We start from the raw sequence: 23,941 nt of genomic DNA, 5'->3' as shown, positions 1-23,941 counted from the left end.
ACCAGGGATTATCTGCAGAGGATGCAGTGATTTTATCTGAGAATTAAATAATTAATTTTGTATTTATTTCATCAACTAGGTTTGGGTCACTCAGTTCAGCACTGGCTGTGTTCAGTAAGAGCAAAATGTTTTTTGGATGTGTCTGGACTTCTGGAGGGAGAATGGATGGGGATAATATATTTGACTTTTGTCTCATCCCACTGCTCCTCAGTAGGGAGAGCTGTGCTGCTTCTCTTGCACAGTTTATATGAACAGAGAGAACTCTAGCAGTTCACTGACATGGGTGTTGTATTTGAGGGTTAATAGTCTATTTTTGGGTTAAGAAAACAAAATTCCATAATGACTCTGCCTGAAATGAGGTCCTTGAAAGTATCCACTTGTCCGTGGGTGCCAAAATCTTAAGATAATTTATGATATTATTTGCCTAAGGGCAGTGATGGAGGATGAACAACTTGGTTTTATTTTTCTGTCTCTATACAACCCACCTGCACCAGACATTTTAAATAATTGCCAAATTCCTGTTACTTAGGCATTGTTTTCATCCATGTTTCTCTGTGTGTGAACCTCAGCTGAATTCAGCCAGGAACTAGCTCACCTCTGGCTGCTGTGTTTGTTTGTAGGTGCCAGGGAACCTGCTCCCTGCAAAGCTGCTGTGTGTGCTGGCACTGTGAGTGCAGCCCTGCAGAGGCAGAGGCAGTTTCTTCACCCTCCCACCCAAATTCCTCTGCTTTCATGACTTTTTTTGTCCCAGTTCAATGACCGCTGGCGTTAGTCTCATGGTCTGGCAGAGCCTGGCGCCACACACACCCGAGAGACAAAGAAATAGGCTGTCTTTTCTCCTGGAATGAGGAGCCCACATTGTGAGGGAGACAGGCAGAGGCCTCAAGTGTTTTGCTCAGCCTTGGGCACTGAAAAACCCCCTTGCTTTCTTTAAACATATCAGCCCAAAGCTCTGGCAAGGAAGCTCTGACCCTGAGGAAAGGAGCCCCAAGGCTGCACCCTCCTGTTTGAAGATCAGAACATGACTTTTAAAATAACAGAAGCAGCACTGGAAGCACAGCTCACAGCCCCACACTCATATCCAGACCTCCTGGACTGTCACAGGCTGGGTTAGGGATGATCCAGGCCAGGAGAGCAGTCTTTGCAAAGGATATGAGCCTGGACAAGGATCAGGAAAGTCTCTTGGAGCTGCTCATTAGCAGAGCCAGAAGAGGGTCAAGGTTTCTGGTGTTCACATCTGATCCTGATGCTCCTTCCCATCCTATCAGGACATCATTCCAGATCATCACCTGTAAAATACAGAAGTCAGAATGATTTGCAGTGAAATGGACAGCAAGGCCACCAGGAAAGAGAATTTCAAGGCTCTTCAAGCTTTGATCTGTCAAATAATACTTTTTATGCTCTACTTTAAGGAAAAGTCACTTTTCAGCATGACATCAGAATATGGTTTAAGGATATGAGCTAGGACCTTGTCTCTGACTAGAAAAGGTTTGCTTTAATGCATTTCTTGGCTGAGGACTGAGCTAGAGATCTACCAGATCAAATTGCTATCAACAGAAAAATGCTGTCTCTTTCCTGCTGACAGAGAGCCCCATTTATAGCCAGCTCTTACAGGAATGCAAGTACTCTTGGAAAAAATCAAATAGTGCAAAATTGCTGACAAACTACCTCCGCACTAGAAACAGCACTACATAAAAGCATCCCTGCTGTCCCTGCTAGTCCTACCAGAGCACAGACAACTGCTGTAGTTTGCAATGCCCTAAATACAAGAATTTCAGTGGTCAGGTAAATATTTAGAGTCAACAGACTCAACTTTAGTACCAGGGAAATTGTTTTTCCCCAAATCAGTGTTTGAGCCTGTTACAAAAACTTTCATGAGCTGATGTAAGGAAATTATCAATGTAGATGCGTTTTTTTACACCAGTATGTGAAAAAGTTTTTTAAGTAACATGGTTGGTGTTGTATCAGTAGATTTGGGAACACAGGAACTGCCAGGGAATAGGTCTGTCCAGCAACAGGGTTTAGATAAAAGTGCATTTAATGCCAGTTAATGGTGGCCAGTGGGGCTGGCAGGGGACATGTGAACAAGTTTTGTATCAAGACCCCATTTTAAAAAAAGTTTGAGATAACTTTTCAAAGTTTCTATAAAGAAAAAAAATCTAGTGTGAATCAGTATACAAACAATAACTCATCTTTTTTCTGAGTTTTGCATGTTGATTTACACTTCCCTTCTCAGAATTGATTCAAAATACTTGTTGTTTCACTTATGTCTGGTGTTAGGTGGATATTTCTTGAACATTTCAACATTTCTTGAACAATACACGCAGAAAAGTGTAAGGCTTATGCTCACACTGACTGCAAAATATATTTTTATTGATGCTTTCACTCCCATGGTATAAATGGTTTTGTACAAGCAGCGATGGTTTCAGTTTGACAAAGCATTTTGTTGGGTGCTATGTTTGGTTTAGCTGAGTGAATTGAAATAACCTTATTTTCCCTGTCTGGCCTGACTCTATAATCTTAAAACAGTAGAAAGCAGAAAAAGTGTGTTCAGTATTAATAGTGTGCAGTAAACACAGTGAAAAGATCAGACATAGATGGAATTGCTATTTTTGCATACTCACTGTTCAGAGAAGAACAGCAGCTTTAAGGAAAGCATTCACATCTTTGAATTGCAAGCTTAATTCACAGAACATTCTGTGCATTGAAAGACCCATCTAATGAACAGAGAGTAGGCATTCTATCTTTGAAAAATATGAACAAATAAATGGCACCATAATAGATTTATTGGTAATGTGTAACAACTGGGTTTAGGGATAATCTCCAAGTGCTAGTTTAAAAAAAACCAAAGTTTACTGCAATACATTTTAAAACGGGATAAATCCCTATGTACGCGTCACTTATAAAAACTGGCTGATTGTAAGTGAAGTACAAACAGGTAAAATGGAAATCAAGTAAAGCGGGCGGTGTTTCCCTCTCCCAAGGGCGGCTTTCCAACGGCTCCCACGTGGGCGTTGGGTCCGGTCCCCCGAGCAGCTCTGCGGAGCGGGCACAGCGCCCGGCTCGGACACCCCGCCCCGGCCAAGCCGCGTCCCCCCGCGGGCATAAGAAGCCAGCGGGTCCCCGCCGCTGGTGCTTGGCCACGCCGCACCGCTGTGCCACAGCCCCGCCGGCAGCAGGGAGGTGAGAGGGGCCGGGGGATGCCGGGGGGATGCCGGGGGGATGCCGGGGGGCTGGCCCCGCTCGGGGGGAGGTGGATGTTGTCAGGGCAGAATCACCGCTCCGCATCGCCTCTGCTCTGGAGCGCTCCTCAGCCTTGCGGACGGGGAGCAGGCAGGGCTGGTGCATGGGTATTTTATTAGGATATTTTCTACCGTGTCTGGTAACAGTCTTTCCGTTCGGGCACTGACTGCTCAGCTGTGGGGTCGGATTCAGTACCTTGTGGGGGAGAAACAGGAGCCAGGTCTCAGGGCAGGAGACATTTACCGATGGGACATGAACGAAACGAGCGCCAGGCAATAAAGCTTCTTTATTTTCCCAGCTTTTGGGTTGGCAGCTCTCCCTCTCAACCAAACAGATCAGAGTCTCTGCTTTGTCTGTTTGTGAAGTCCGCAGGGAACGCTGCAATCCGAATTATTATCATATCCCAAGAGGTGGGACCAAGTGTGGGAGAGGGAGGTTCGAGAGGTGTTCATTTTGACCTGCTGGCACCCATCAAACCCAGTTCCTACCGCGTTGCCCTGACTGCTGGGCTGGACACAGGGCTGCAGGCAGAGGCACAGCCGAGGGGACCTGTGACAGCAGGGACAGCAAAACCTTTCTGAAGCTCCGGAGCTGACCCCATGCCTGCCCCTCTCCTCACCTTGGGGCTCTGCTGTCTTCGAGAGCCCCTGGCAGCAGAGTTTTGGTTTTTGTGACCTTCCCCCTGAAGCTGCCAGTGCTTCCCGGCAGAATGCCTTGAACGCGGTCCGACCTTGCTGATCCACGGGCGGAGCCCCGGGAGTGGCCGTGCTTCCAAATCAATAGGAATTGCTGGAGCTTGCCCAGGCTGGCGCTCCACCGTTCCTTCTGACCTCAGGGCCGCGCCACGACCATGTCTGAGCTGGAGAAGGCGATGATCGCCATCATCGAGGCCTTCCACCAGTACTCCGGGAAGGAGGGAGACAAGCACAAGCTGAAGAAATCGGAAATGAAGGAGCTCATCAACAACGAGCTGAGCCACTTCCTCGGGGTAAGCACTGTCCTCCCCGCAGCCTGGCTGGGCTCAGGGGCCATCCAACAGCTCCTGCACTCCCCCAACTCTCTCTCCCACGGGAAGCCAACACAGGTGAAGAGGTTTATTTACACAGCAGGGCATTAACTCCTTTGCCCCAGCTCTAGAGAGCAGCAGGATGAGGGGAACAGTCGAGATGTCAGACTGGGGTGTGGGTTGGACACCAGGGAAATTACCTTCCCTGACACAGAAGGACAGCCTTGCCCCAAGGGGCTCAAGATGTCCCTTCCCAGCAGCACAGCTGTGGCTGCATCTCTCCGAGGCACAGGACAGTGCCCCAGCATAGACTGGGAACAGCCACAAGATATTTGGGATGTGTCTGAACAGAGATTCAGCCATGAGAGCACTTGGGAAACGGGGACATGTCACTGTCTAGGCCTTGGTGTGGTCCTCCCCAGCTTTGGCTGCCTGTTTCTATCCCTTCAGGAAATCAAAGACCAGGAGACTGTGGACAAAGTCATGGAGGCACTGGACTGCGATGGGGATTCAGAGTGCGACTTCCAGGAGTTCGTGGCCTTCATTGCAATGGTCACTACTGCTTGCCACGAGTTCTTTGAGGAGTGAGCTGGTGGGAAGCAGGTGAGCCCCTTCTGCTCATGCTGGAGAGGGGCAAGACAGCATTGCTCCTCCAGGAAAAGGACTGGCTGTGATTACAGACACCTTAGAGTTCAGCTTGCGCTAGACTTAAGCAGCTTATTAAAAGTGCTGTGGCTTTGTGAACAAGAAACACTTGTGTGGCTCAGGAGAGGCTCGTGGCTGGTGCCCACTGGGCTGGGTGCAGTGAGAGGGTGCCTTGCCTCAAGCTCCTTCCCTGCTGTTTTAAATCAGGAATGTGCATGGGGCTAGAAGCAGAGGGATGCTGCGATCCAAGCTTGCTTGCAAAGGAAAAAAGGAAATTCAAGGGTTGAAGGAAGAGGTGAGGTGATGCAGAGGGGCTGGTTTTGGAAACTTGCTGCTGAGCCCACTGGATTGAACGGGAAGGCTCCCAGTGACTCCTGTGGGCTCTAGGCATTAGAAACCAGCTCCTGTCCCATCACAGGCGCTCAGCAGAGCCCACCCATTTCTTGGTACATTGAGACACCCTTGGCTTGCAAGGCAAAGTGTAACAATCTAAAAGCATAACCATCTGACAGCTCAGGCTTTTCACTTGTTGATCAATCCTGCTTTAGCAGCCGGCAGAACTGGAAGCAACAGCGTATGAGGCTCCTGCACAGGGGTCAGCTCCTGGGCCTGGGATATGCCTTGACAAAGGGTCCAGGCTCAGTCAGAAGGGAAGTAGGAGTGGCCCAGTGTGACCACAGACCAGGTACAGCCTCCTGAGTGTGTGGAAATGACAAGGAATAAAACGTTGGTTTGGCCTCTGGTGAAAAACGTGTCCTTTTGTGCCAGGCTGCTCTGCACTGAGGGAGAAAGGCTGGGGGATCAGGCCTGAAATGCTGCTCCAGCTCGTGCCCCGGGGGTTCTCGTTGGGCATCGACCCCTCTTCTCGTCCCTGGTGTCATTGTGACTGGCCAGACAACCCCGATTGTCACCAGCACCACGTTCCAGCGGCTGCCCGCACTGCCAGGTGTACCTGCTAGGACAAAGGAACACATCCTCTGCAGGATGTCACAGCTGCTGGGCTCATCCAGGGGTGTGCAGTGGTGACCCCTTGGAAAGCCTGAGCTAAACCCAGGACAACCCCCCCAAGGCCTATGCTTCTGCCCTTTCAGCTGCACCTGCCATCCAGCTCAGCAACACCCTGAGTTGGGCTTTCCTGCAGCTCCAGCAGTGACAAATTCACAGCAAAGATGCTCTCAGAGGGTTTTACCTCATTCCACATAATATAATGATTTTATGCACGAAATGACATCTTTGGACAGGGACCATCTTGCTATTCTCACCAGCCTCCCCCAGGTTGTGCAAGGGGATGCTCAGGCAGGCCAGGCACACAAGATGCCATTGTCTCTTTATGTGCAGTGCTTTTAACACAAAACACATTTTGCAGGATCGATTCTTGTTTGTTTCCTAAATCTACTGTCAGTACAAATGGTTTCTGTAAGTGCCTCACCTCTCCTGCCTTTTCAAACAAAACACTTGCCTTCTTTTAAAGACTACAACCTAATTTACTTCCATAAACAAGGATCTAAGTAAAAGCAGGTGGTATGGCCAGGAACCCATGAAAGTCTGGGTTAAAAAATGCAGATGACATGAAGAAACCTCCCAGGGCTCCTTTCCAAGATGGAATGCCCTGTAACCACAGAGCCTTCTGCACACTGTAAGCTGATTGTGGGCCCAGCAGTCTGACTCATCAGCTGCACCTCAAAGAAGTGTTTGCATTGAACTTTGTGTCAGAGAAAGGAACCACTTGGGAAGACACTTGGGAGTAATGCTGGTGCAGCACATCATTTTGTCTAGATAAAAGTTAAACCAGACACCCTACCTCCCAAAAGTCACATTGCAAGAGGGACAGGAAGAGTTCTTTTGGGGATTTTTTTATAGCCTTTCCAAACTGCTGCAGCTGTTAGAAGAGACATAACTTTAAAAAAATAATTAATGGTTTTATTAAATTTTGTTTTAATTAATCATAACCAGTATATTAATTATAAGCAGTACGTTAGTCTTATATCATTTAAAGCCAGCATTTAGCAAAGTTGTCTGAAGTTACTTTTATGGGAACACAGCTTGGGAAAATTTCTGACACATTAAGTTTTGATAAACTAAATCTGATATGCTTCCATGAACAAGGCCTGGGAGATAAAGATGTATTGTTGAAGCTGGACATCTGGAATGCAGAATTTAGGGACAACAAGGACATTTTGCAGAAACCAGAAGAGACTAACAAAGGCTGTGTCTGTGTGTTGAAAAGTCCCTAATGGAGAAAACAGATACCAAAACCCCTAAAAATATGGACTAATTAGCATGAACAGTGAGGAATCAATAACCAATAGAGGACAGTATACTAAGAAATGAAATATAATTATGAAATTTAGAATCACTGAACATTAATTTGTCTGCTAAAAATGTAGAAATAGGTGAAAAAGTTTTGTATCTGTGCCTGTGCAGAGGCTGGAATTTTGTCAGCCATTTACAAACCCTGGCCAGGAATAAAGAACTGCCTCACTCTCCAGCACTACAAAGACACTATTAGAGGAATGTCCTTGCACATTTTTCTATATGAGACATCTATCTGGATCTTCAGCCCTTGCGAGGCTGTAATGTGCATGGTGGCACTTTGAGCTGAAAAGGACTGTGCAGAGAGCACTGTGCTCTAGAAGCTTCTTGAAGGTTTTAAAAGAAAGGGGGCTTCCCCTTGAATGTGGTGCAAATGCAAGTTTCCAAAAGTTTAGACAGCATTTCACAAGTTCCAGGGGCAAACTCTGGGCAAGCTTGTTGTCCTGGCACAGTTCTCTGAGCTGGGCGCAGCGTCCCGGCTGTGAAAGGAGTGTGGCTGCCATGGCCTGCCAGCTGAATTCCCAGTCCTAAGCTAGCAGTCTTACGGGTGAAGTTAAACAAGAACTGCTTGTGCTGCTACCTATTCCTCTTCCAGCCCCTCTGTGGGACCATCTGTGCCTGCCTTTAGGCTCTGAGATCCACAGAACACAATGGTGGGTGCAATGGAGAAGGGAAGGACAGAGTGCACTGGTGAGTTTGATGTGGTTTATGTGCAGCAAGGGGAAGGTGCAGCCCTGCACTGGCTTTTACTTCTAGAGCCTCTTTCTATGAGAGCAACTGCTGGACTTTGCAATGAAGATGTGAGAGCGAAAAAAGCGATGGCAGGTCTGTCTGGGAAAGGAGATACAGAGCGTTGTGTGCAGTTTAAATACTGTTAAGAGAAAGGGGTACTTTGAGAACATCTCCTGTCTTGACACTTACATCTCCATGATTTCCAGCTGCTTGGACACAGTGACATTGAAAGTATGTGGAAGTGATTGTGCTGGGAATATCAGGTTGCACAGGGAAGAGGGTAGGTTGGCAAATGCCTTCTGTCCTGGCACATCTGTCAGTCAGAACTGCAGCTGGAAATGCTGTAACAATAGTCTCAGCCACTTTGGGAGAATGTGCTGATGCTCTATCTACAGTTTAGGAGGAAAATGTGAATCACTAGTGTGTTTTGTCTAGCTTACAGACTGCAAAGGGACTACAAAACCCATCAGTGGCTTTCTGTTGTAGGACTTTTTCTTTGCGAGCAGCTGCTGGACATTTTGAAGGGGTTTGGGATCTGCGAGAGTTAGAGTGCAAGACGGCACATAGATCTTGAGGGAAAGTGCATATCTCCAGGGAGCTGGATGCAGTTCAGTGGGTGTGAGTTACATGTTGAGCAGCTGATGGCACAGAAAAGGTTCTAAAAGGAAGAGGCCGTGCTGCAATTGCCTTTTATTTGGCAGCCTATAAACTGCACAGCCAACACAACCACACGGTAGCGCTGTCGACTCACAAAACAAGGACATGCACCGAGCCCAGCTCGAAACCGCCCCCAGGACAGAGCCGAGTCAGAAACGCCCCTGCTCTCAAATCACCTCGGTCAGGACACAAAGATTTGGCCGATCTTCCCCTTCCAAGTGTAAACTCTTCCTTGCAGCACATTCAAATGGCAACGTGAACTCCTCTGCTCTAACAAATCTTTTCACTCTTGCAGAGTCCGGTAACAAACTTGAAAACATCTGCCAAAACCAGGGCTCGTGAAAGTGTCGGTGAGAAAGCTCTTTGCTGCCTACAATTTCAACTGCACCGCATCAAACCACAAACACACACCCTGCTATAGCCACTTTCCTTCTCAGCTCTAGGTACCATCCTAAGCCTTCAGTCTCACAGAGTCAGGATCCAAATGGAATGGCACCAGGGACTGCTCACAAGCTAAAGCTACAAGGACAAAAACTCAACAGCTTGCATCTGCATTCCTACTGACAGTTCAACAGCTCTACCCCAGAGAACTTGGGAAAAGCCTTTAAATTCACTGACACCACCCAAAGTGCACATCCATGTTTGCCTTCTTTGCCAAAGAGAGCAACTAGAACTCCATCTCAAAAGAAATGGCATCCCCTCCTCCAAAATCCAAAACACGCAGGGACTGATCCCCTACAAAGGTGTCAGAACACTGCTATTGGGCATTACCTGTCCAGGGCACTAGATCAGCAGCACACCAAGACTCAGCATAGCTGCTTACCTTGTCCAAAAGAAGTGTGCGGGCAGAATTTCAAGAAGGCTGCCTCTGAGAAGTGGAAAACACATGCCAAATTGAATCTTTCAGGAGGGAGACCGCCTTTCAAAGATGGATACCAACTCCATGATTGTACAAATTGAGTCAGTGCTTCCAATCCAAGTATGCCAGGATAGAAAGCTGCTGCCACCCTTGAGCTGCATGACACAACTTCTTATCTGCACCTCCAACACTGGGGCTACTTGTTTTCCTTCCCATGAGAAAGCACTGCCATTCTCATTCAGGAACTTACCAAGGTGAAGCTGCATACCACATCCAGCACTGACTATGTCTAAAAATGGCTCCTAAACAGAAATGTCTTGCTGGGCTATACCATGCCCTTAGCTTCTCACTGCTACCCATGTTCTGCCTCTCTTGTCATCTGAATCTGACTGGAAACACTTTTAGCACAGCAGCACAATCTGGGTGAAGAGAAGGAGACATGAAGCACATGTTTTTATCCCGGCACATTTTTGTGTGAGACTTCTACTGGGATCTTTAACGCTTACGAAGCTGAAATGTGCACAGTGGTCCTTCAAGCTGAGAAGGACCATGCAGAGGGCTGATCCCTGTGGCCTCAGTGCCTACCAACACATTCTTCTTCTTCTGTGTTGGTTATTTCAAGCTGCTGGACACGCTGGTGCCACTGATGACACACAGGCTGTGCACGAGTCTTGGGGGCTTCCTGCATCTGCTGGGTATGGGGGCACAGGTGCTGACAGTGCTGGGTGCCAGACTGTGCATCCATCCTCCCCTTCCCCCAAATGACCTCCTGGCTATCCTATCCCATCTGGCACAGTGGAGACTGGACCAACCTTCCTGTGGCTGGCCCTGAGGCCCCCAAGACTACAGCCTCAGCCATGCTGTGCAAGGTGAGGGGATCAATTGGGCAGCTAATAAGTAAAGAGTTTCCCTTGGCTTTACTGCTGCACAATGGGCTCTTCCCATTGCCCTGCCTTGCTCCCCCAGCCCACTTTTCCTTCCCTGCTCCTTGTGCTGGGGGAGTCTCAGCAGCTGGCAGGGTCACTGCTGTCTCCTGTGTGTGTATCCCTGGTAAAGTGTACTATCCTTGCTTTGGCTGGAGCTGCCATGCCATGCCATTCTACCCTATTCCATTCCATCTCATCCCATCCTAACTCCCCTGGCTGGCAGGGACATGTTCACCTCCTGAGCTGTTGTTTTCCAGGGCATCCTTGGTCGTTCAGGGAGTCCTGTGAGTATGGCCCTGGCCCTCCCCAACCCTTCTCACACCCAACACCCCCTCTCATTCTCATCTTTCCTTCCCAGGGGACACAGGGGCTTACTGGCCTGAAGGGGGAGAGCCTGCAGAGAGAACCTTCTTTACCCTGACAGTTCTGGAGAATTTCGGTAGCGCAGCTTGATGAAGCTGCTGGAGGGCATCATCCCAGTGCTGCTGTTTCTGCTTTTCCTTTTCAGCTAGTGCTTCCTCCCTGGCAGTCAGCCCGGATCTGGCATCAGGCCTTTCTGTCCAGCTGGTGCCTTCTGCAATGTTTCCCAAGGGTATAAACTTCAGTGGATGTCTGGCTGCAAAGCAAGCAGGGACAGGGCCAGTCTGTGCCTGCAGCTGGAGCTCAGAGGCCTGGAAAGGCTCAGTTATGCATGGAGCAGCTGCTTAGCTGCAGCATGGCAGTGACATGGTAACAGCCCTGCCCTGCCAACCCCGCAGCAGTGATGTCATACCTGACCTGGTGACAACAGCAGTGCAGCTTGGCAGAGGCTCAAAGCACAGGAAATTAGGAGCATCCAGGCTTTACAACTGCTTTACCTGCAAAGCAATTGCAGTGAGGTTTTGCAGAAAAAGCTCTTAATGCATTAAACTGTCTGTAATATGAGTGAAAACTCTGCTAAGCCAAGGTTTTGACCTAACAGCTTAAGTTTCAACATTCATCAAGTCAGATTGGCAAGAGCTGTTCTGAAATGTTTAATAAGCATTTTGTTTTAAGATTTACTTTACAAGGCAACTTGTATCACTTTCATCAGTATCTCAATACAAAAGTCTTACAATGCTTTGTTTGCTAAAAAACTACAACATGGAACTGGGGGTTAGGGAGTTGTCTCCTTTTGCCAGCTGGTTTGGGAGGAGGGCTGTCCCACAGCCTGCTGCTGGAGGCTGCTGGACTCAAACAATAAGTTACACAAGTTCTGTACATAATTACAGTCAGAGTATGCAGCTGTATTATACACCACAGGTAAACACCACCAGGGCCCATAACGACTATAAAGGAGAGCTTTTTCTTGAAGATTTCAGAGTTTATTTGACCATGGATAAATCTGATCTATCAGGGGACTGACATCCATCTTTCTTAGGCACTGATCCAGGCAGAATTGCCTTGCAGAAAAAACTGGCTCTTTTGCAAACTTGCGCATTATTAAAAAAAAATTATGTAGCTCTCAAGTCTTTAACAAATTTATAAAAATAATTATTTGCTAGTCTTGTGCCTACCTTCAAACACAGAATTACTTGAATAACTTCATATTCTCATTCTGTATTAGGTTTACTGCAGTATTAGATCAGGCAGAAACTTCAAAACCTTAATTAGTCCAACTGTGACCCAGCCAACTGGATATTTTAGCCTGAACAAAAGAGTTTAAATACAACTCCAAAGAAAACAGGACGTTTGTATCACAACAGCTCAAGCTAACTAACACTGAATGGGTTTTCCATGGTGGGGAAAAAAAAGTTACTATTTCAAGTTTTAGCACAGAATATTCAGGGAAAACATTTTGTAAGCCTATGCTTTGTAAACATTTATACAAATCATTCAGAGTGGCTTTGGAATGGATTTTCAAATCCTTGGCATTGTGCAGGGCAGGAATTAACAGCTCACACTATGAAAACAAGCAACTTTGACATGGAGTTAGAAGAGCAAGAGCATTGAAGGCTCCTGCATCAAGTACTTTAAACTGGGTATTACTTTGTATTTTATTATAAAGTTTATAGCATTACAGAGTCCAGCATGGCACCGTAAGTAACCTTGTTACAGCATTTGTTTTTGCTTGGTACAAAAAAGCTGATCAGCAGCATAACTGTTACACTGAATCCAGGATTGGAAGGGAGTGGCTTCTTCTCAATAGGGATGAGTCAGTGTTTTAAAATAAAAAGGCTGCATTTTTAAAATCTCAAATATGTGCAAAATGCCTTTCAGTAGAGAATGTGGCAGAGGTGTGTGCAATGTTGAAGGAAATGCCCCAACCCCGATACTGCCCATATACTGCAGTCACGTGGAGGGTGAACTCTGGATGGTTACTCACGACTTTGGATGCTGTTTGCCGGAGTCCTCCTCACAGCTGGTATTCTCTCCCCACCCCACTCTTTGTCCTTTTATGCAGTGCATCAAGTACTGACATTCATAATTATTCTCTCCCCTCTGCCCCCCCTCCTAAAATAAAATTGGTCCATGATAGCTCTAATAAGCTTCCTTCAGGAATTCCAGTAAACTCTCCATCCTAAGACAGCTGTGACTGTTACAATGGGCTTATGAAAGCAAATGCAATCTGGGAGATGAAGGGCTGCACGTAAAGAGAAGTATCTCCATTTTCCTAGGGTCTTCAACAGCTTTTGAAAACAAGAGCATGGATTCCAATGTTAATATGAGGAAAGCCCCTTGGATTTTGGTGCTTTAGCCTTGATGTTATTTGCTGTTTTCACATGTTGTAGGCAACATAAATAGGATCCAACTGATCAGCTAAAAATCCGTCTCTCAAGTGCATCCGTTGTTTCTCGCCACGGGAGTTGATGGGAATGACCCCAGGATCCACAATGACCACGACACCAACAATGAGATAATGCTCTTCCAGGACCACGTTGGTCACCAGTGCCACCAGATCCAGTGCTTCCTGCTCTGAGCCTTCCAGCTCCACCACCACCACCAGCAGGTTTGTCCACGTAAACACAGCACTGTTGGCATGACACACGTGTTAATGGGGAGGAAAAAACTCCTGGGCAAGTTATTAGAAGAGATTATTAAAAGAAAGACAAGGACTCCCAAAGCTTACAACTAAACCTAAATGCTTTCAGGCTGGAGAGGACCTACAGCCAGTGATATACATAACTCACTAGGGCCAAATGGGAATAATACATGTGAGAAGACATCATCCATGAAATCCCTGAGATGTGTTTACCACGCCCACAATGTACATTCTGACACTGCCAAGGAAGTTACATGTCCTTCTGTTTTAGAAGAAATCAAATGATACAGAAGAATAATGCTGTGGTTCTTACCATTCTGCAATGCTCCTATGTGCCCTGATGACAGAGGTTTCTATGTCGATGGGGTGGTACCTCATTCCTCTGAGCTCCAGTGTTTCATCCAAAGAGCCCACCACATACAAGGCATCGTGTCTCTCTGCAATACAGCACACACATTTCAACATCATCACATCTGCAGCTCAAACATGTCACTTGTATGTGCTCATTCCTGGTGTTCTAAGATGTTCCCAGTGCTTCCTGGGGTAAAAGTCCATAATGCAAGCTCTAGCATTTGAGAGAATTAAGAGCTCAGGTAGCACTTCTGCCTATGACTCCAAGCAGATGAAACCACAATGAAAAGCCTTTCTACATCATCCAGTTCTGCCCTCTCATGTAATGTAACCTCTGTTCATAAACCCAAGCAAAATCCACCCTTAAAACATCTTTTTGTTCCACTATTCTTACCAGAGAACTTTCTTCTCTGATCGACACAACCTCTTATTCAATTCCCAAATTTAACTTTTTTTCAACACCTGCTTATACCCACTTGTTCTCACGCTAGCAAAATTCTACTCAGCTTCTTAAGATGCCACAGTTTACACAGTAAGAACAACTCTGTCCTCTCCCCAGCCTCAGCTTTGCCAGATTAAATAAGCAAAGCTTTCCTAGACCCTACCCAAAGGACACACTCTCCACAGTCACACTTGTAACTGTGCTCAGTTCAATTTTGCTTTTTCTTTGTTAACTATTTTATAATCTTGTTCAGTTGTGTTACTGGAGGTGAAAATCATGCTGGGAAGTTGTATTTCATGTATACTGTAAATTTACTGCCCAAAGCCTCTTAAAAACTAAAGGACAACTGACATTGTTCCATGGTGATAAAAATCTCTGTGATATGTGATTTTTCAGAAAGCTACAAGGCCCAAAAACTTGGTATTATTATTATTATTCAGTGGCAGCAGTCAGGACACTAACACTATTCATGTAGACCATTCATTTAAGTCCAATCACAGAAAACCCTGTTACCAAGTTAAAGCATTCAAACTCATTTCCTTAGAATGTTCAGAGACTTATTTCTTTACATACATGATAACCAAGAGCTATATCTGCTTTGTATTCTGTCTCAACAGAAAAGAGCAGATGGAAGATAAACTCTTCCCAAATTTGACATCTTGGCTTAGATTAAAAAAACCAAGATTAATAATTTATTTTCTATACTGGAAAGTTTCTCCTGTAGGGGGGATATAAGAAAATAAAGATAGTGTAGAAAGTAATCTTACCCCTAAGGAGTTGCAGCTGGGCAGTTATCAGAGATTAGGAACAGGCCTGACTTTAACAGGCCATAGATGAGAAGTAGAGTGCTTTTATAAAAGAGTGGGGTGGCTGGTTGAGAAGGGAACTGGGGTCAGTTGGCTGCTTTGTGAAGAAGAACGAGGCAGTGCTCTGAGGAGCTGCCCATGAGAAACACCAAGCAGGTATGAAACTTTTGTGATGAGGAGACAGCAGTATGGAACCCCTGCAGTATGATGACAACATTCTCCTCTAGACCTTTAACTTCTGAAAGACTGCAAAATCACCGGTGTCAGTGCATGTCCTGAACCTGCTGAATGACAGAACACCTCCCCCTTAATTCAGGAGTCTTCTGTGGTGGAAGTCAGCATAACCTAGCAGGACAGCCCAGTCTTTACTGCTCAGCCCCCCCAGGAGAGCCCAGTGCCCTGCAGGTGAGGCGCCTGCCCTGACCTCCGCTGGCGTCGGTGAGCTCTGTCCTGCGCAGGAAGCCCAGGTAGCCGGTGCGAGCCCACACGGTCTGCGTGTCCCCAAAGCTCAGGCGGGCGGTAAAGTGATCGGCGTGCAGTGCTTCTTCTCCATACACCGTGTAGTAGCCGGTGGCGTTGTGGGGGCTGCTCACCCAGATCTAGGGGATAAACCAAATCCAACTGCAATCAACACAGAGGGTATTTTGCCAGGCACAGACAGCATCGTTAATTGATTTAAAAGATCCGTTTCACTGACAATTTTGATTACTCCAAAATGCCAGTTTTATTGAAAGCATTAACTTCTGACCAGAGAAGAGGGGTTTTATGTACATGTAATTGGGAGATGGTAAAGGCCATAAAAAAATGAACCAGGCATTTTGCTTACTGGGAAGGGACACCTGCTAGCCCATTAGCTGGGCATCTTATTCCACAACAAAAGATGCCATAAAACAAAGGTCAAACCAAGCAGCAAATTACCTACTGCTGCTGCCCAGTGATGGGAGTGCATCCCCTCCTGTTCTAGCTGCTGGGCAGACACAGACCAGCACCCTGCTCTCACCAGTGCATTCAGTGCACCAATGCACACAGTGCATTCTCTGTGGGCTTCACTCACAACCCACTCAGGGGAAGGTTATCCTGTTAGATAAGCCCCTGTTATCTAACAGGAGGTATCCATGTATCAATCACTGCCCACAAACACGGTACAACAGAACCAAAGCTTTACCTCTCCCAGATGGGAGTCTCCCAGAGGTCCCTTGGTTTCTGTGTGTGCTATGATGACCTTTACTCCCGGAAGAATCTCGAATAAGAAACAAACAGAAGTTAAGAAAATGAATTCCTCAAAAGAAAAGTTAATCAGAAGTCAACAGTCTGTGCTTCCTTTTCTACTCCCTTCTACACCACAGACACCAACCATCTCTTCCTACTACAGTTGTTTAACTTGTTAAATAATTCTAACTCTGAGCAGTCGTTTTGCAGCTTCAGTGTTGGTTTCACACTTCCACATGAAGGCTTCAGATTTGTTTTGGTGGTAGCAATTTATCCTATTGCTTCATGCCATGCACCTGGCTTCACTTAACTTCTCAATCACAACCTGTTCTCCTGGACACATTCTGATTAGCCAATCTCATCCCACATATTCTTTAATGAGATCTAGGTGATGCAGCTCTCCACCCAGGCGAGGGCCATGAGGACATAATGAGCATCATAATGGCTTTAAACTGAAACAGGAGTTTTAGAGTAGATATTGGGAAGAATTCTCCCCTGTGAGGGTGGTGAGGCCCTGGCTGGTAAAGGTTGTCCAGAGGCTACCTCATCCCTGGAAGTGTCCGAGGCCAGGTTGGACGGGGCTTGGAGCAACCTGGTCTAGTGGAAGGTGTCCCCCCACCCATGGCAGACAGGCACTGGAATGAAATGAGCTTTGAAGTCCTTTCCAACCCAAACCATTCCTTGATTCTGTGAGGAGGAAGGATGACACTCCCTCTCACCTTCCCAGACTCCATAAGTGGCAGACTGTGTGGAGAACCTCTCTCTACCAAACGAACCCTGAGAAAATAAGAGGAATAAATTTGTATAAGGCTTTAAGAACTGTTGGAGATTATGATTTTTTTTCTTTTTTTTTTCTCTTTTTCTCTCAGGGAATTTTCTCCCTTCTGCTGCCTAAGAGATGATAATGACTGTATTTAAGGGAGACAAAAGATGCAGCCAAGGAGGAGGAGGAGGAAATGTGCAGCTGGTTGCACTCTTGTAGTTGAGGGGCTTTCTCTTGGGATACAGCCCCCTGGTGTCTTCTGCTGCTGCTTTGGGCTCTTCCATTACACTTCAACCCAGCATCCTGTGCCCACCAGTACCCCCCATGGTTCCTGTTACACCTGCAGAGTTTCTGCTACGTTCTCTTTGCCACTCAGGGAAGGCTGAGGAATAGAGTTGTTTTGGTTTGAAGGAAGAAGGAAAAAAAAAAGACTACAGGAGATCCTAACTGTTCTATTTCCACTACCAAGAGGATTGTTAGGGAGCAGGTTTTTTGGAATTGCATAGCACAGGGATATAATATGGGAGGGAGGCAGTTGGCTGCTGCCAAGGATAATTTAACAAAGCCATGCAATGAGGCTGAAGTTTGCTCTCCACAGCCACTGAAGAGTTAATGCTGTAACACAGACTGTACCTGTCATGTCGAAGTGCTCTCATATCTACATAGACTGTTGTTGGATCTGGTCCTGCTGTTCCCTAAGAATAATGAGGAAGAAACAAATTCAACAGAAGCCACAAAACCCTGCTTTCATTCTCACAGCCACATAAATTCACATATTTCCTCTCTCTTTTTTACAGACACTTAGAAAGCACTTCCCTAATGTCCAAGAAATGAAGTAGCCCCCCATTCTACAGTGACTACTGTAGAGCCTTTGCTTTTTATGGAATCAGTCAAGGAATGCACAGGTGAAATATATAGTACAGGTAACTCTACGTTTGCAAAATTTTTAGATTTAAAATTCAGCTTTTAGGATTTTACTGGAGTAAGCACCTGCTCTATAACCCACATAGCCAGTGCAAAAGGATGTAAGCACAAACCTATGTGGGCCTAGTCCCTAACACTGCAGAAGCAGATGGACTTTAGGACGTGACAAGCACACATGCATCACTATACCTGTTCAGCCAGCTTGCCCAGCCTGTTTGGCTGACAGCAGGACCACAAACAGAAGTAACAGAGGCCATCAAAGTGTGGGAAACAGAGAGAAAGGGGAAAAAAAGAAAATACAAACAAAGAGGCACTGGAAACATAAGATACACACAGTAAGACAGAAAACAAAACTTACACTGTTTTAGAATGAAAGGAAAATTTCCATTTCAGATTATTTAAGAGCTTGGCACTTTTTAGGTAGTTCTTTTGGAAACATGCAAATCTCAGATCATGTAACAAAAGAAGGCTACAGCAACTCATACTGCCTTATAATAAACCCCTTCTCCCTTGTAAGACTGTTTGCAGCTTCAGAAACACCTCAGTGAACCAGTTTAGCAGGGCTGGAAGACATGTATTTAGCCTACTAATTTGTATCAAAAGTTTGGTCATTCATTTACATTCATTTAAATCCAATTTAAAAAGTCTAATGGAGGAATGGGGGAAGAATGGGGGAAAAGGGGTAGAAAACCCTCCCACTAAAAAGGGTCTCAAGAATGGAAAACAGAGATGAAAAAAGGCATAAAAAGAATGGGAACTTTAACTGCCCAGCAGTCCTGTATTCCTCACCAGGTTTTTTGGAGTACTTTTCATGTTGCCATTCAGTATCTTGCAGAAAAACTGTTTCTCACCCCTTTATCCCAAACTGGCTTTTGAAATTTTTATTCACACAGGCAATTTGGAAAGCTATTATTTCACACTTGGCAGCTTTATTCAATGTTAAAATCTTAATTTGCAGTCATCTTGATTTCATGTGTATCCTTCCTGTTTTTCCACCTATTGATTTTATAAAATCATTCTGACATTTCTTTATAACCATTTAACTTGGTCTTGTTAAAAATCCTTTCTTCTTTAATTGTGAAAGAAACTATAGAAACTAAGGAAACAATTGTGAATGGCAACATATTGAAGTAACTCATGTCCCAGAATATCTCTCTTGTAGGAAAACTAGAACACTGTAATATATTCTGAGAGATAAAAAGGCTTTTCTTCATCTAGTGGGCACCAAGAAAAAAATAAAAAAGAAGAAAAAAGTTTTGCAGAAGTACAGCAGCAACTTTCACAGAATCCTATTTTACTAAGTGTAATCCACACCAATAAAATTGGAAATTAAATTCACAATTACACATACTAAATCCATGTGCCCCCTAAGATATTTCCCACATACAAAGCTACATACTGCCTCATCTGAAACCTGAGCACAGCTTTACTAACTCAAGCATGCTCCAAACTCCAGGGTGCTTTTCCCACTTTCTAGCCTGTGCTGACTTAACAGCTGATTTTTCAGGTAAGTTTTGGAATAGATATATATATATATAAAAAAAATATATGTATTTTTTAAAATCTCCTGACTGGAAAAGAAATACCTCATTAAGGAAAGTTAGATTTCATCTGACTAAATTACACATAAAAGATTATTATCAGCTGAATACTAAACTATCAAAGGTGGTTCTGGCCCACAGAATGCACAGAATGTCATTATCTCCAGACTGTGAAGCATGGCTGAGTACTTTATGGGCATATCCTCCCTCTCAAAGTTTCCAATATCACAACTTAAAGTTAAAAAAAAAAAAAAAAAAAAAACCAAACCAAAAACAGTCCAGCTCTTACACAAGGTGAGACAAAAATTGCATGTTGCTAATACTCATTTGAGATCTTTAAAAATAAAAAAGCCCTGCCAACAGTGTCAGTTTTCCTGGGTCTTATTTGTGAAATTTTGTCTTCCATTTAATTCCACATTATACAAAACAAGACAAAATCTGAATCACAGAAAAGCTGAAACAGCATTGCTTGTGGCATGTAATATTTATGTACAGGAAGCTGTTTATTAAATGCATAGTAGGCAGGAAACAAGTTTCTTAGTACTGACCCTCTGGATTAGAAAAGCAAATCAATTGGTCAATTAGTACAGAAAAGTGAAATTATCATAATCAACATAATATTAAACATCTTATTAAAGAGCTTAATTTAACTTGGTGATGAAGCAAGCCAGCAATGGAGCTCTAGTTCATTAGAAAAAGAAATGTATTCACCTGAAGATGATTTTCTACCAAGCCCCTAGAGATTCTGTGTAAGGAACAAGCAGTTTAACCTCACCTGCAAGCAAATTGCTACGTTGACCCTGCAGCCAAAGGTGGTGCTCACTGCACGAGCAGAGAGGCCCAGGTCTTTGAAGAGCTTGGAGAAAGACTGGGTGAGGGTGATCCTCGGTCTCTCCTCGGCCACCACCATGCAGGTGCGCACGCAGGACAGGTTCACCCCCTTCATCTGGGAGGGTGGGGGACAAAACCAACACTGTAACTTCAAGGGCAGCAATTGTGGTTTATTTGTGCAACAGAATGGCTTTAAAAGCACTAGAGTAAGACATGAGCTGTTTTAACACTACAGGCATCGTGTAGCTGCAACACAGTCGTTCAGCATTTTGAGTTGAAAAACCCTCAAAATATCATTTAGCCACAGGGCTGGGCTGGTCAGGGACCTGCTGGCTCAGGTGTCCCAGACATGATCAGCTCCTCTCAATGTGAATGTGAACCTGGAGCAACTGGCTGTGGGCCAGGACTTCCTTTGGTGTGGTCCAGCGGAACAAGATTTTTTTGTCTTTATTGACAGCTTACAATACAATCACTTTTTTGTGAAGGAGCTGCCCCACATTCCCAGTGGAAGTCCTGGGCAGCTGAGTTAGTACAGCTGTGGGAATGCTCCTTTCTCTTTAAGGAAATTTAAATCTGAGTTGAGAGATTCCCCTCAAAAATAAATAGATGTACTAGAGTGTAACTGATGTTGTTAGGATTCAAAGAATCCTATAGCATATGCTTTGGGTGGGAAGGAAAGGACTTTAAAGCTCATCTCATTCCAGTCCCTATGCATGCTGCTCCAAGCCCCATCCAACCTGGCCTGGAACACTTCAGGACAGGGAAGATTATATCCATTTTAGAACTTAACACTTTTGGTATCAAGTGATATCTGAAAGTAAGTGAGACTTGCTGAGTTTTGGGGGGCTTTTTCTTTTGGCTGTTTTGAGTAAGGTTTTTTGTGTTTGGTGAGGCTTTGGGATTTTTTCTTCTGTTGGTATGTGATTTCTCTGGGATTTTTTTTGTTTGGTGTTGGGTTTTTTCCTTGTCTCAGACACAAACAAGTTGATAGGCTTGCTATGTATTTTGCCAAAAATCTCAAAAACATCCAGCGGCACAGAGCTTGCACAAAGAACTAAAACTGAAAATATAAGACTTCTTTTTTTCCCTCTACCAGAAACATGGAAGCTGAATCTTCCAGCAGTCTCAAAACTCCCCAAAAATCAAATCATAATGGAAGGCTCTTATGGGAACACTTAAAACCTCATCTTCTCCAAGCCAAAATGAAGTATTTTTGGAAAGATACATGTATATTTCTGTCAGAATGTGGAAAAACGAAGCCCACTCACCCGGAGAACATCAGTCTGTGTCCCCAGGCCTTTGGTGCATATCTCCATCACGGAGTAGGAGCAGAAGGTGACACGCACTTTGTACTGGCTGACAGCAGACAGCCACAGAGACACATTGCTCTCCAGCTCCAGAGGAGGCACCAGGATGGACTGGTGACCTGAATATATGCTGGGAAGAGGAAGCGATAGGAACATGAAAATTTAATTAATTTATGTAATATGGCATGTTTTAAAAGGCAAAAAAATTGCAGCTTTGTGAGATGTGCTGCATTAGAGAAGGTATCTGGTTGAAACAAGTCAAGACTCACTCATTTTAAGAAACATATAACTGCTTCCTTGAGCAGTCTTTCTTACTGCATACTAATCTTGCAGTGAACACCTTAAAGGTCTTGTCAAAACATATGGTTTAATCTCAAAACACTTTAAAAGGATTTACTTAATGTGAAACAGACAGATAAGTCCTTCTTGTTTTCTTCCTTAAATCTGGTATGCAGTTAATTCCACTTGCAAACCTGAAGTTACTCCAGTAACTAACTGACTTAAATGGATTTTCTTATCACAAAAGGTGTTTTCTGAACTACTGATAGAAAGGTTAATTTGGGTTTCTTTGACAGTTTCTCCCTGGGGTTCTAGAGAGGGCTGAGAACAGGTGAGGAGAGCCAGAGCTCCAGAGCCATACCTGCACAAGCACCAGAGTGCAAAGCCCAAGCCACAGTAGGGGTCCAGGCAGATGGCAATCTGTCGGGATGGGTACAGCTCACACTGCAGCTTTATCGAGCGACATAAGGCACTTGTAGCTGCGTGTGACATCTGCAGGAGGAAAACAGGACCTCTCAGGGACCTTCTTCTAGAAAAAGGGCTTCACAGATTTCTTTATAAATGTAAAGGAATACCACATGATTATCTCTTGTTACTGTACCTTTACTCCTGCTAATATACCAGTAGTAGACACACTGAAGTCCAAGTATGCCAACATATCTGGAGATGTAGGTCTGAAAACACTAGCCAGCTTCTTTTTAGGCATATCATCTATTTAAAATATATAAGTAGAGGAGAGTACCATATTATTTTGAGAAAGAAATGTATCTGTACAGCATTATCATCAGATCCTCCATATAGTTTCTGGACAGCTACTTTAATGCAATGCACAGCATATACACTCAAATCAGGCAGTTGTGCAAAATTAAACAAAATTAATATATCGCTCTTCAAACTATTTCCATTTTGGCTACTGTACCTGTATCCAAAATAGTGGGCCACGTTTTAATATCTACAGCTGCTGCAGCCTCCTTGGACCTGAGCAGTTTCATTATAGCTTGGGTGGTCAATATACATGCAGACTTACTGACCTGCAAAAGGCAAAGCATTAAGACCATTGTTAAAACCAGGGAGTGCATGCTCAAAGTCATGTCATATGCATCCAAATGAGATAACCAGTAAGATGATGAAGAAAGTAACTGGAAACAAAACAAAATAAATCACAACAATAAAAGACTATTTAAAGTAAGTTTCTGAAGAAGTCAGTACTGACTCAGCCACAGCACACTGAATATTTCTTTTCTAGCTTATTTTTACAATGACTGTGGCAAAGCAATTCAGTAGGCTGCATCAACCATTCATCAGTCCCCAAAAGCACAGGGAGAGGAATGTCTCACCTACCTCTACAATCATTTTGACAGTGGGCAGAGTGGTAGCAAGGTTCTGTGGATGAGGTGGGCGGACAGTGATGGGAACACAGCCAGCGTACAAACAGCCATAGAAAGTTGCTATCAAGTCTACTCCTGGAAAGGATATTTGTGAAATTAAAGCCATTTTTATCAGATCAACAGGCCAAACTCTTTCACCAAAATCAAAATACACACTGATTTGTGTTATTAATTGTCACAAGTGTTATTTGTGTCACAAGTGTCGGTTCAAATCAACAGGTTGTTCCACACCCAGCTTAAAATGTTTTCCATTTAAGAGCTAACAAAAATTATTCCCATCCAATTAACTGACAGAACTTCTTTTCTTGTGCTGTGTGATTGTGGGTTTTGCTGTGTTGCTTTACCTGGAGGGTAAACCAGGGCCACGTGGTCACCAACATTCAGCCGTCCCTTCTCCATCAGTGCCACTGCCACTCTCTCTGCCCTCTTGTGCAGCTGGATGCACGAGGCAGTGCTGGCTACAGTACCCTGCAGAGGAGACAAGTGACAGCAGAAACCTTTACAGGAACAGCAGCAGCTCAGTGACTTGGATACTGACACGAAAAGGGGTAAACCACAAGGGATTCTCCTGGAGACACGTGAATACACCAACATATAGCATGGTAGCTCATTAGTCCTCAGCTATTTAAGAAAGGTGTTCACTAACAGGTAATTTTTCTTTGTGCCCAAGTTTTGTGTTTCCTTTTGCAGAGTTTCTGTGTCAAGGGTAAAACTCGCC

The 23,941-nt window shown here is 44.7% G+C and overlaps 2 protein-coding genes across 6 annotated transcripts in view; one reads left to right on the top strand and one right to left on the bottom strand.

Moving 5' to 3' along the window:
* The first annotated feature begins 3,084 nt into the window (after positions 1–3,084).
* S100B (S100 calcium binding protein B) lies at positions 3,085–5,459 on the top strand. Its single transcript, XM_084208928.1, has 3 exons — positions 3,085–3,183; positions 4,079–4,231; positions 4,700–5,459. Exons 2-3 carry the CDS (start codon positions 4,094–4,096, stop codon positions 4,835–4,837), a joined length of 276 nt encoding a protein of 91 aa, XP_084065054.1. The 5' UTR covers positions 3,085–3,183; positions 4,079–4,093; the 3' UTR covers positions 4,838–5,459.
* A 5,926-nt stretch (positions 5,460–11,385) lies between these two features.
* The window catches only part of DIP2A (disco interacting protein 2 homolog A), a gene marked incomplete at its 3' end in the record, with an annotated part of 77,790 nt that continues 65,234 nt past the window's right edge, over positions 11,386–23,941 (bottom strand). For 2 of the 5 annotated variants that reach the window (XM_084208929.1, XM_084208932.1), the window contains 14 exons: positions 23,568–23,691; positions 23,177–23,298; positions 22,755–22,866; positions 22,437–22,546; positions 22,197–22,327; positions 21,518–21,686; positions 20,194–20,364; positions 18,067–18,096; positions 17,587–17,648; positions 16,910–16,967; positions 16,147–16,221; positions 15,406–15,580; positions 13,696–13,819; positions 11,386–13,371 (listed from right to left, as the gene is read on the bottom strand). In XM_084208929.1, coding sequence (XP_084065055.1) covers positions 13,119–13,371; positions 13,696–13,819; positions 15,406–15,580; positions 16,147–16,221; positions 16,910–16,967; positions 17,587–17,648; positions 18,067–18,096; positions 20,194–20,364; positions 21,518–21,686; positions 22,197–22,327; positions 22,437–22,546; positions 22,755–22,866; positions 23,177–23,298; positions 23,568–23,691 — 1,716 coding nt within the window. Of the gene's footprint in view, positions 13,372–13,695; positions 13,820–15,405; positions 15,581–16,146; positions 16,222–16,909; positions 16,968–17,586; positions 17,649–18,066; positions 18,097–20,193; positions 20,365–21,517; positions 21,687–22,196; positions 22,328–22,436; positions 22,547–22,754; positions 22,867–23,176; positions 23,299–23,567; positions 23,692–23,941 lie in introns of those variants that run through there. The other 3 variants (XM_084208930.1, XM_084208931.1, XM_084208933.1) reach the window with 3 other exon arrangements.

This window comes from Fringilla coelebs (genome assembly GCF_963513975.1).
Source record: "Fringilla coelebs genome assembly, chromosome: 7".
NCBI lineage: Eukaryota > Metazoa > Chordata > Aves > Passeriformes > Fringillidae > Fringilla > Fringilla coelebs.
The sequence above is the reverse complement of the archived record's forward strand: the minus strand, read 5'-3'. Positions and strand labels throughout refer to the sequence as shown.